We start from the raw sequence: 13,773 nt of genomic DNA on the forward strand, positions 1-13,773 counted from the left end.
AGGAAGAGTAAGCAGTGATGCCTCTTCTATTTGTGATAGCAGAGTAGAAACATCGATGATCTGATGAAATCCCCACCACTATTAATTATAATTTTATAATCTCAGATTACATAGCAGATGTCTCTAAAGTTAACTATTAAATAAATGAATAAAATATACTCAGCATCAGACTATTCTGAAAGAATTATCAGAAGCTCTGGCTAGAATGAAGATATCATGTTCTATTAGAAGAACAAAAGGCACACACCACAGCAATACTTCTTAAGGCTACATTCATTCAACTACAAACATTTACCAAAACCTTCTACTAAGTACCCACCATAAAGCAGTACTGCAGAAACAGAGATGAGAGAGACCTGGTTCCTGGTATCAAGTTAACTCACATCAGAGAAGATAAACATGTAAGCAATTAACCATAACATGGTATATCATAATGTAGAATTATGTACAAATTATTATAGTAAAATACATATTCATTTAGCTTAGGGGAGGATGCCCAAGTTAGAGGGAATATATGGGAAGTCTGGAATAAGAATATATAATATGGCCAGAAGCAGTGGCTCATGTCTGTAATCCCAGCACTTTGGGAGACCAAGGCAGGTGGATCACTTGAGCCCAGGAGTTTGACACCAGCTTGGGTCTCATCTATACAAAAACACACAAATTAGCCAGGTGTGGTGGCGCATGCCTGTAGTCCCAGCTACTTGGGAGACTGGGGTGGGAGGATTGCCTGAGACTGGAGGGGATGGTTGCAGTGAGCCAAGACTGTGCCACTGAACTTGCTGGTGACCCAGCAAGACCCTGTCTCTCCAATAAATTAAATAATAAATAAATGAGAGAGAGAGAGAAGGAGAGAGAGAGAGAGAGAGAGAGAGAGAGAGTGTGTGTGTATATATATAGTCTCAAATATATAATATTTGAGAACTGGTAGGACTGTATCACATAGCACTACTATAAAACATTTTCTAAAATAAAGTCTTTTTAAAATGTGCTGTGTGACTTGAAAACTGCTGTGGCCAGGTGATGGGTCCTAAGTATTCATTATGTGTTCATTATACTATAATCTTAAGTTTTATATATGTTTGACATTTTCCATAATAAATTCTTAAATTTTTTAAAAAGTTTTTCTCTTTCTTACTGTATGCTGTTTAAGTAGACTAGTGTAGTAATTTATCATGTAATTCAGAGACCACTGAAAAAAGAAAACTAACATTTTGTAGCTGAAGCATAGTTATAATCAAATCTTCTAATCATGAACTCATGCTACAGGCTTTTGTAATCCTTACTTCTAAAACAGAACTTTATATTACTCTATATGCTGTCTCTCTACATATGCACAAATATATATATATATATATATATATATATATACACACACACTAGCATAAAAATAATTTGAGATGGAAAGCAATCATGTGGTGATTTAAATTGAATATAAACATCTGCACAGTTTTGAAATACACGTTTGGCCATTATTATGTATTAGATCCCAGAACACATTATTTCATAGATGCTTTCCTTGAGTAGTTTTCTCTACTTAATCATTGCAAAGAAACTCACCTTCACAGCAATTTCAAGGCTGCTTCACTAAGAAAATAAACAGCATTAACAATACTTCCTTCAACTTTCCTCCTGCCTTCTGTTGTTTTCCTCTCTCTCTTCCTTCTAAGGAACTATAACAGGCTGAGTAAGCATACAGGTTCTAAAGCCAATATATTACTGTGCCTAACTCCTCAGTGTCCCACTTACTAGCTTTGGGCCTGAGACAAGTAGCAAACCCTCTGAGTCTCAAATTGGTGGTGAATAACTACCCCTAATTCAGTTGTGTAAGGAATAAGTGAGTTTCAGCTGTTACATCCTTCACCTTCTTCTCCATTACCATCATCCCACATCTAACCTACACTGTGATCTTAGTACATCACATACCCATTTCCTTCCAACCCAAAGAGTAACCTAAACTGCCACCTCTTTAAGGTGGCAGAGAGTCAGTGTTACTTCCTGTAGTTACATCAAGAAGGTAAAACTGTTCTGTTCTATTTCTGCTTCATTTCCAAATCCAGTAACCACTTTTCTCAATGTTCATTGTACTCCCTTGCTCTATATTATTAGCAATAATAATTCTATATTTGCTTTCCCTTGAAATCATCATCTGCTCTTTTGGCTTCAATTTTCACCCTCATATAGACGATACCAAAATCTGTAATTCTAGTTACCATCTCTTGACATCTCAAAAAGAATTTCCAACTACCAATCAAGCAACTAATTCCATATGGTGAGATCACCGTTATCTCAAGCTTAAGATACACAAATGAAAACTTATTTTATCTACCTTTTCTACCCAAAGATATTCCTGTGTACTTTACCAAAGTAAATATATTATTATCTTTACTAACACTCCAGAGCATCTTTAACCCTTAACTTTCATTCAAAATGCCCCTTAATTACTTGTCAAATTCTATTGATTTTACTTCTGTTATTTCTCTTACTTTCTTCTGCAATCATTTCCACTTTTAATACCATAATTCAAGACCCCCAAACTATGTACAATAGCTAAAGCATCTCTGCTCTCAATGTCTTCTCCTTCTGTTGTTCAACCACCGTATTATCTATCACAAAAGCATTTACAACATTTCAGAAACTGACTCAAATCTCTTCCATCCTCCTCATCGTGGGCTCTAATCAAATAGAGCTTCTCACATTCTCCAAGTATGTCTCATGCAATATACATGTAAAAACATGTTCTCTTGTTTATAAGTTTGGCTGTGATCTTAGTATTAACGCATACTATATTCTAATTTTCCTTTATTTTCTGTTTCATCTGTTTCCACAATTCCCATTGTTGAAGGTCCTTTTTGTTCTTTTGTGACCTGTAGTCACTTATCAAAGTAGATTCTAAAGTCAGTGTGGCTTTCTACATCACCACTAGCCCTTAATATTTCTTTCAAGTATATTATTTCCTTTGAAAAATCTGTATTATAGTGGTTAATACAAAAGTCAAGAAAATATTTCAGATTTATAAGTCAGCTCTACTCACCAAGGGTTCGGCCATTACAACTTCAATTTTCTTTTCAGCTTGAACAGCAAATTCTGCAAAGAGGCTCTTGATGACATATTCACCAGGTTTGACATCTGGGTCAATCGTAATGTTTGACATGATGATATTATTTTTTCCCCAAGTGGAATGAAAGTTGGAAGAAGCACAGTACTTATTCACTTTGCTGACTGGTGCTGAAGCTGAAAGTAAAAGAAACAAAAGAACTCTACTTTAATAATCAACTCAAGAGGCCTACCATAACTACCCTATTTAAGTTGTAGCCTGCCCTTGCCCCCATCCAGTTCTTCCAATCACTTTTACCATAATCCATTTTGTCTATTTCACTTGCCACATTCTAACATATTTACAATTTAATTACATATCATGTACACTATGTACTGTTTCTCTCTCCATCCTACCTCAACGTGAATTCTGTAAGACTAGGGATTCTCTTTTGGTTTTTGTTGTTGTTCATGGTAAATCCCAAGTATCTAGAACAATGCTTAGCATATATTAGGTGCACAGTATTTACTAAATGAATGAATGGATTCTAATCAGATAGTCAAATGCAATAAAGGAAATAAAACAGATGTGAATAAATGAAACAGGAATGGGATTGGGGAACTGAAAGACAACACTACTTTGGAAAATATGCTCAGTGAAGACCTCACTGAAGAAGCTACGTTTAAACTCAGGCCTAAATTATTTTTAAAAGGAGTGAGCAAGACAAAGCACCAAGAACAGAAAACACAAGACTGACTGTGCACCCCGAAAAACAGAAAGACCAGTGTGGCTGGAGCCCGAGGGAAGAGGCAGAGGTGGAAAGTGATATAAAATAAGAATCACTAGTCAGTGAGCAAGTCGCAGAAGACCTTTAGGGACTTTGTAAGGAAATCAGATTTTATTCTAAATGCAATTAAAATTCGGTGGAAAGCATTAATATGGAGAGGGACAGGATCAGGCTTTCTCTTTATTCAAATTTCTCTGGCACCTCTGGAGAGTGGATTCAAAGAGGGAAAATGTAGACTCAAGAAAGCCATTACAGAAATCTGGGTGAAATGATCGCAGCTTGGGCTAAGAGGATGGCAATGGCACAGGAAAGAAAGAAAAACATCTGAGACTTGTCATATATTAGTGGATTAATTAGCAAGGTGAGAGAAGGAATTAACAATGACTCACAGCATTTTTACTTGAATCACTCAAAGGACAGTGGTGTCATTTACTCAGATGGAGATGACACGGTGCTGACAAATAGTAAGCTGCACCAGGCTTGGCCCCAAAAGAAGACACACCATTGCATGCTGTGCAGCTTGACCTGCTCTGTTTTCTTAACTGCCCGGGCAGCCTAACTGGCTTTCTACAGTTTTCCAGTCACATCCATCTTCCAGTCAGATGCATTATGTCGATCCCATATCCTCTAACTTCAGCTTATGTTGCCCTTTTTAGCTTAGAATATTCATGGAGAATCTGTAAGTTTGTGCTTCTCTACCTCAACCTGAACTCCAGGGACTGCCCTTGAACCCCCTCCTTGAAAGAGGAAGCAGAACACAATTACTTAAACACTGATTTCCTGTGTTTGTATCTATGTGTATATAACTACAGGATAATAAATTTGTTCTAAATACATAAATTCAAAGCTTATAAAAATTGTTTTGTCAAATTAAAAAACACTCTACCACGCATAGGTCAAAATATACAAGTCTGTAAAAGTAATCTAAAGAATATCACAAACTGCTAATATTATATCTAAAATAAATATCTTTGTATCATATCAAGTTAAAGTACATTATGCACTGTATTCGAGAACTAAAATTATATAATAAAACAACTCAAAACAAAAACTCAACAGTCCTTTCAACATAGTGAATGTTATTTTAAACAATGACCTGTTTGTTTACTCTGTTTCATGATCCAACGTTGTGTATTATCAAAGAGGGAATCTGTTAACAAGTGTCATTGTGGAAAAAAGAAGAGCTCTCAAATTTAAAAAAAAATTATTTTGGATCATTAAAAGTACTATAATTTAACTTAGGGTAGTGGATACAAACTATATCTTTTCCTTTAGTTAAGATTCATAAGGTCATAACAGTTACAAAGTTTCTCTTGCTTTAACTTTATAGCAAATGTAACTAAACAAGATCCTTAAAACTGACCTAGGTACTTCAATTCTAAATTTTAATGAAGTAAAAACTTTTAAAATGACATTCTATCCTTTAAATATTTTTCTTAATAAAGCATAACCAAATATTCCCAGGTATCATAATTGCATACATTAAAAATTTGCCAGTAAAGCCAGGAATTTTAGGCAAACATTTACTTCTAAGTTCTCTGTCAAGATAAAAATATTTCATTTGAGAATTAAAAATTTTATGAAAAACACAAATGTTTCTGATTAAATAATTTATTTAAATTGTATTTTTTAGTAGGTGTTTAATAAATGGTTATTGGATTTATTAATATAAAAAAGTAACAATGAACGGATATACTGATTGAAATTTCAAAATAAATTTCAAATTGTATTTCATTCAAAATAATTATTGTTATAATTTAATAAGCAGAATGCTAAATAGACATTTGAAATTACATTATCAAAAAACACCAAATGTCACAGGAAAGTGTTCAAAATATAGTATTAACTGCATAAAGATCGTAAGAATGTGTATATAAAACCAAAGCAAAATTAGACGACAGGAAAAAATATGTGTGGTATATAATAAACACAGAGGTAATCACTTTTACCTCTACATACAAAGCTGTGATGAAATCGACTAGAAAAAGACCCACATCCCCAAACTGAAAACAAGACAAGGACATGAATGAACAAACAAGTTATAAATGATAAAATGGAAGAGACCAATAATATTTAATCTCGTTAATATTCTAAAAACAAATAAAAATCAAGTAACATTTTTCATTCATCAAAGTTGTCCCCCTCAACTTTATATTTCATCATAATGTTCAGTCTTGGTAAAGATATGTGAATTCTTTTCATTTTCTGCTAATAGGAGAGAAATAGGGATGATCACTCTAAGCAGGACAAGAAAGGCTAGCTTCCATATAACTAGATTAACTTGATGTTATCTGACTGCTTGTATTAACTATCTTATAATGCTAAGTTGTAATATTTCTCTACATGCTATTCCAAAATTTTGAAAGATTTATGTAAGCCTATGAGAGAACAAAAACATAATTGTTAATAGAATTCTTAAGACTGCAATTCAAGCATTGAATTACAAACTGGAGAAGCCCAATGTTGTATTAAATATGCTTGGAATATAAATCTACTAATCTCTAACTGCTAATAATAAGAATAAAGCAAGACCTAAATAATTATAATTTGGGAATCTAAAAGCTAGCATTCCTACTCTGTCTCTTAAAGCTCAAATAAAAACTAAATATCAGTATTTTTGGATGGCTAACTTTCTCCATAGCACTGTATTTAGTAAAACAATTGTCTTTTTCATGCTGATGGGACTCCTAAACCATTACAAAATAAATTTAAATTCAATCAAAAAGAAGAGACAGTGAGAAGAGACATAATGTATAACTGTTACAATTAGGTGTGTTTGGGTTCATTACAGCAGGAGTTCTCAGCTTCTTTCTGACTCCATTATGTTTTTACACACCACATTCTGAATATAAAGGCCCTCAAAATACACACTGGTTCTCAACAATTGGGGTATTTCATTCCTTACAGGTAGCTGTGGTCTAAAATAACCACGATGAAGTCTGTGGAAGCTGCCTCTAGCTACCTCACACCCAAGAAGAGGTCTGCAGGGATTTAAAAAAAAACCTCTGGGCTACTTCTTCATAGCCACAAACTTACATAGATACACACATATTATATGTAGACATTTATATATAGATTTATATAACAGAAATTTTTACATAATGTATAATTGCTTACTATTACAATAATTATTATTTATACACCATATTGGCTAACAGTAAAAATTTTGAAGACTACCTACAAAAGAAAAAGTAGAGGGTAAACGGCTTTGGAACAAGAACAAAAGTAAAAAATATTGGTGATTTTAAAAAGCAAACACAAAATTTTTAGTTTAGAAAGCAAGCCTACCCCCCAATAATAAAAAAGTTTGTTATTTTGTGTATATCAACAAACTCACTCTGAAGTTTATATGGAAAGGCAAATAACCCAGAACGGCCAGAACAATATTGAAGGAGAAAAAAAAGGTCAGAGGACTGACATGATGTGACTTCAAGAAAGTAATCAACACAGTTTGGTACCGGTTAAAGAACAGACTAACCGATCAATGGTACGAATAGAGAGCCCAGAAATGGACCCACATAAATACTATCAACTGATCTTTGACAAGGGAGCAAAGGCAATTCAATGAAGAAAGGAGTCTTTGCAACAAACAGTGCTGGCACAACTAGACACCCACACATTAAAAAAAGAATCTAGATACAGAACTTATACCTTCCACAAAAGTTAACTGAAAATGGGTCATAGATCTAGATGTGAAATGCAAAACTATTAAACCCCTAGAAGATAGGATAAAATCTAAGTGATCTTGGGTTTGGTGGGTGACATTTTAGATAAACATCAAAACCATGATCCAAGAAAGAAAAAAAATTACTCAAAATGAAACCTTGAGCTCTGCAAGACAATGTTAAGAGCATGAAAAGACAAGACACAGATTAAGAGAAAAAAACTGCAAAACACACAGTTGATAAAAGACTAAAAGACTGGTATACAAAATACATAAAAAGCTCTTAAAACTCAACCACCAGAAAACAAACAATACAACTAAAAAATGGGCACCAGATCTAACACACCTTACCAAAATAAGACATACAGATGGCAAATAAGCATATGAAAAGATGTGCAACCTCATATGTCTTCAGGGAATTGCAAATTAAAACAACGATATGCTACCACGTATCGATTAGAATGACTAATGTCCAAAACTGACAAAACCAAATGCTGGTGAGGATGTGGAGCAACAAGGGCTGTCATTCATTACTGATGGGAATGCAAAACAGTACAGACAATTTAAAAGACAGTTTGGTCATTTTTTTTTTTTTTTAAAGTAAACCTATTCTTACCATAGAATCCAAGAAATGTGCTCCCTGGTATTTACCCATAGAAGTTGACCTATGTCCACACAAAAAACCTGCACATGGATGCTTATAGCAGCTTCATTCATAATTGTTAAAACTTGGAAGCAACCAAAATGTCATTCAGTAGGTTAATGGATAAATAAACTGTAATACATTCAGACAATAAAATGTTATTCAGTGCTAAAAAGAAATTTCAGAGCTAACAAGCTATGAAAAGATATGAAAGAACCTTAAGTGTGTATTTCTAAGTGAAAGAAACCAATCTGGAAAGGCTACATACTGTATAATTGTAACTATACGGCATTCTGGAAAAGACAAAACTATAGAGTCAATAAAAGGTCAGTGATTACCAGCACTTGGCAGAAGGGAGGAATGAATAGGTGGAACACAGGATTTTTAGGGCAGTGAAACTCCTCTGTAGGGGAGTATATGGTGGATATGTATCATTATACATCTGTCAAAACCTACAGAATGTGCAATACAAAGAGTTAACTGGAATGTAAACTTTATGATAGTAATGTTTCAATATTGTTTCATCAATGGTAACAAACATACCACACTAAAAGGCAGAAACGGAATGGAGGGAGGTTATGAGGGAACTCTAATTTCTACTCAAGTTTTCCATAAACCTGAAATTATGCTAAAAAAAATTAAGCCTAAATTTACAAAAGAAAAGCTAAATAAAAGAATAACAAGCCTATCCTATCCCTGTCAGCCAGAACCAAAGTGCCTGGGAAGAGTCAAAATAAACAATAGCTCAAGCTGGAGCTTAAAACAATAACATACTTGGATCCTGCTCAAAGACAGGAAACAGTTTATAAGTCAATTAAAATGAAAATGTCAAAAACACTAATCGGCTTATATGGTAGGCAGACTAAAAGTAGTAAGCAAAAAAAGCAAAATCAGTTTCAGGGAATAATAGCAAACTTCAGCTTCTGGTGAGGCCGGTTGAATTGGTGTCAATACCAGACCTTTCAACTACCTATCCAGAGGAAAACTGTACATTTGAAAGCAACTGATGTGAAGAGAAAAAAAGGAAACATAAGTAATGTGTATGCTGTGTGTGTTGAGAGGTGTAATTAGAAAACATCATTTCAGGCACAGATACAGCTTAGCAAGAGCTGAGTGGGCTTTAGAAGGCAAGAGTATCTCAAAATTCCTCCATGTTAGTGAAAAGCATACCAGATGCTGTTTACTTCCAATGGAACAAAACATGATTTAATATATAAAATATTATCTCTTTAGTCTAACAAATCTATTCTTATTTCAAGTGATATACTGGTAAATGGCTCTCTTAAAAACAAAACAATACAAAAGGCAGGGGAGAGGATCTCATTTTGCAGCCTTTGTCAATATCTCTGGTGTAAATATTCGCATCCCTTAAGCGCTCTTAAGCCACTAATGGCTTAACCACTGGCTTGTAGGAACTAGATCCAGAACATCACTCCTAGTTATAGAGAATTTATGACAAAGAAACTGACTCCAAATTAAAGCTACTGTCATGTGGGAGTGGCAGCATTGGAACAGGAACTTGGGTCCTGGTTACTAAGAACATTCCCATCAGTAACTATTTCTTCCACAATCACCAAATGTGGATGGATCCTTCCATCCTTTAAAGGTCCAAATTCTTATATTGTTTGTTTAGAATAAATATTTCCTGAATCTAATTTTTGGTCGCATCCTCTAATTCGTTTGTATAAAAAGGGCAAAAATGTTTCCTCACTTTACTTAACCTACATTTTAACTCTTTTCAAGTTCATTTTATTTGTTCCATTTAAATCTGTCATCCAATTGAAACTTACTTGCACTACTAATATGAAATAAAGATTTCATCTTTTTTCCTCAATATTTAATCAATTCTCTTAGGTTCATTTGCTGAAATTCTGTCACTGATTTTTACTTACTATCATAAACTAAATCCATACTCAAATATGTTTTCTGAGCTTTTTATTCTGCTCAGTAACAATCTGTGTTTGTGTCAGTACCAGACTTTCAATTGTTACAGCTTTATAATGGGTTTTATTATTTGTTTAGACAAATATTCCTATTTATTCACCATCTTCAGCTACTGTCACTCATACTTTCAAGCTTATGCATACCTTCACAAACTTACTTGGAAAAAACTTGACATCTTTGTATTATAAAACTTCTTATCTAGTATCTGACACACCTCCATTAACTTATCTTTTGTGTACCTAGAGAAAAAAATGTATACTTTCCTTCAGAGGAGATCTAATTCTTATTAATTCTATTCCTAAATACTTTATGTTTCCATTTTGTGCAAACAAAATCATTTTCCCTCACTATTTGGTCCAATGTTTTTGCTTCTGGTTCCATTTCAATGGACAGAAAAATTATTACTCTGCTTGTTCTTTGTACAGCTGTCCCTAAAATGTTTATTTATCCTAAACTATTCTCATTGAAAAAAGTTTCTAAACATAGAAGTCCTATGACATCTTTGGCACACGTCCAATGTTTTTTACTTTAAGTCTACTACAGAAATATCACTTATTATAAATCTCAAGAAAAATGACCTATCATCTAAAAACTCCGTTATTCACTCAGCTACAGTTTTCTTGAGGTTACTATTTTCTTGTGCTTTTTTTTTTTTTTGGCAACCTTTGGGAGCTCAGCTAAGAAACTGTTCTCAAAACCTAGAGATAATGTGGTATTTTAAAAATGTGCATAGACCTGAGAGCCAGAAGACAAGGGCTCTAGACTTGACTTGGCTACTCATTATCGTTATAATCTTGGTCAAATTTAACCTCTTTTGCTTCCTCCGTAGCAAGTGAACAAGCTGAATTATACTGCAACTAAGAGTATGTGTAAGAAGCAACAAGAATGTTGTTTTCATTTTTGTTCTCCACTCCTCCCCCCATACAAATATTCACTGCCTGTGAAAAAGCTATTGTGGCTGACTTTTCTTCTCTAGCTGGACATGGGCCTGTGGATCAGCAAAAGATATTCCTGTAAACACTAGAATCCTGCAGGACCTCATTCAGCAAACATACCTGGACCCAGGGACTGGGGGAGGTTGACAACTACAAAGAGATGTGTAGCCCTTTTCTCTGGCTGCTATAAAGCTGAGCAGAATCAAAATAGATGGGCTGAGTCCTCTGTAGCTCAAAGGGTAAGATGATGAGAAAAGACAGGGAGCAAGGGGGCTCCCTTCTACTATCTAAACAGCTGTTAACTGGTGGTATCTTAGGCTGCTTTCCCTTCCATCACTCTTGGGATTACTCCTTAAAAGACCTTAGCAGTCTGGCCTACACTCAATTAGCAAACGAAGTAATTTAACTGTACATCTAACGGTATCCAGCAGCCGGAGACAAAGAAACAAATAAAATTTTAACAAACATCAGCAGCAAATACTACAGGCTTTAAAACAAACCCATTTTGATTAAAAACAGAAACTAAAGTGCTGATTTTTGCCTTGCTATTCAACACCATCCTGGAGATTATAAGCAAATGCATTATGTTAAAAAATTAAATCATTGTTACAAATATTTAAAAAGACATGAAACTTTATTAACTAGCAATAATCACCTAGAAATATAAATTGATTTTTTAAAAAACTTCAATTTACAAAAATAAAATATGTAGAAATAAACGTAATAAGAAAAGCATAGGACTTATACAGAGGAAATGACAAGAGCTTCTTAATATAAAATAAGATATAAAAGACAAAGAAAATCTGAATATGTGGAAAGTCATAGTCATAGATGGAAGGATTTATCATAAGCATCAACTTTCATAAAATTAATATATTAATTAGCACACAGCTCCAACAAAAATTTTGATACTATTTTGCCTAGATTTATTGGATAAAACTTTATTGCAGTATACATGGAGGAATAAACACTCAAGAAAAGCCAAAAAATTACTTTAAAAAATATAAAGAATATTTTTTGAAATTAACTAGAATCAGAACCTAACTATAATCAAGATATAATTCAGAGCATAATATAACTATAGCAGAACACAATATAATAACAATCAACTCAGTAGACAAAAGTATAGACAAATCAGATCAATGGGGAAAAAAAAGAGAACCCCCTGCATTCCAGAGTAAGACTTCAACATAAGCAAAATTAGAAGTGAAAAGATTAGTAATAATGTTGAAATATCTGGCCATTCATCTACAGAAAAATAAATATACTATATTCAAAAACCAAAGTCCATCAGATTCCAAACCTGACTGGATTAGAAAAAAAAAAAAACCCCAAAGTCTAGATGAACATGAAATTAAAAATTCATTTTTCAAAACCTTAGAAAAAATCAGGAATCTTTTATAATCAAGGGGTGAAAACAGCTGTAGTCTAGAGAGAAAACCTTCAAAATTCTATGTTTTTAAAAGATAAATGGATTTAGCCAAATAAAAATATAAAATATTTAGGGTAAATAATACCCATAAACAAGACAAAGTTGGAGAAATATTTAAAATGTAAATGACGGAAAATATAAAACATTCAAAGAGCTCTTACAAAATAACAAGAAAAACACAACACAATAAAGAAAAGGTGCCAAAAGATAGACATACGTGATTCACGTAACACCAAGTATAAAGAGCCAACAGGCATATGAAAAAATGTTCAGTGTACCCAGAAAAGGCAAATTAAACCAGCAATGAGCTTTCATTTTATATATATCAGACTGGCAAATACTGAAAAGAATACTTATATCACCTACTTCAAGTAAGGTACAGGGAAATGAAACACTTAACACATCGCTGATAAAAATGTAATGCCCATGTAAGTAAGTTCTGTGGAGAAGGTGTTCTTACAAAGGACAAGTATTCTGGCCCCTAGAACAGGGCATAAATTTCTTTGATCTTCAGGCTCTCTGTGCAACCTTCTGATAATAATTTAGCTTTGTATGAGCTTATCCCACAAGGAGTGGAAAGGATGGCCTGCCAGCTCTAGCATTAATATCCACTTGGCATATTTCTCACTGTAAATTAGTAAATTGGCAAATGCATAAGGATTTGTCTGTCATATGTTTATGATGATTCCACCCTCTGAAAAAGATTTCATATATACTCTCAGCATTCTGACAAAGCTAAGCTTTCTGACTTGACCCTGAACTTTGCCAGCCATCTCTGGCCATACCTTAAGTCAGAATCAAAATATTTGGAGTGGGGCCAAGTCTGGTGTATGATTTTGAAAGCTCCCCAAGCTGATTCTAATATACAGCCAGGGGTGTGAACTATTGCCTTACCCTATTCTTCTAAAATGGAACAGTTGGCTCTATATAATAATTTTACTTAAAGTTCATTGTGATCATGAAAAGTTTCAAAAGCACCATAAATAAGGAAACCTGTAATTATAACACCAGAAATAATAGCCATCAAGTAGTTCTAGTCCAACCATGCTAAGGCCCTACACATCAAATCACGTCAATACAATGCTTTTGCCCTCGCTACATAAAAACACACTACTAACCTTATCTTCAACGATATTACTAAGGCTATGTTACTGGAATCATCTTTTTATTTTCTTCCATATAGTTTCCCTATAATAAAAATTACTCATTCAGATATTGTTCCAAAATTATGTAAAGCTTATTTTAAAGAAAATAGGATCCACTTAATGTATCGAATGTAAGCCTGCATTTGTTATATTGTTACCATAGTGCATGTAAATGGATATTGTTAA

At 33.7% G+C, this 13,773-nt stretch overlaps 1 protein-coding gene across 14 annotated transcripts in view; it reads right to left on the bottom strand.

Moving 5' to 3' along the window:
- Positions 1-13,773, bottom strand: part of FRYL (FRY like transcription coactivator) — a 272,517-nt gene that overhangs the window by 135,169 nt on the left and 123,575 nt on the right. For all 14 annotated transcript variants that reach the window (XM_032274136.1, XM_032274133.1, XM_032274135.1 and 11 more), the window contains one exon: positions 3,035-3,234. In XM_032274136.1, the coding sequence (XP_032130027.1) occupies positions 3,035-3,154 (120 nt within the window). In that variant the 5' untranslated portion in view covers positions 3,155-3,234. The remainder of the gene's footprint in view (positions 1-3,034; positions 3,235-13,773) is intronic.

The sequence above is a fragment of the Sapajus apella genome, unplaced genomic scaffold, assembly GCF_009761245.1.
Source record: "Sapajus apella isolate SASKATOON/1434 unplaced genomic scaffold, GSC_monkey_1.0 scaffold5, whole genome shotgun sequence".
Taxonomy (NCBI): domain Eukaryota; kingdom Metazoa; phylum Chordata; class Mammalia; order Primates; family Cebidae; genus Sapajus; species Sapajus apella.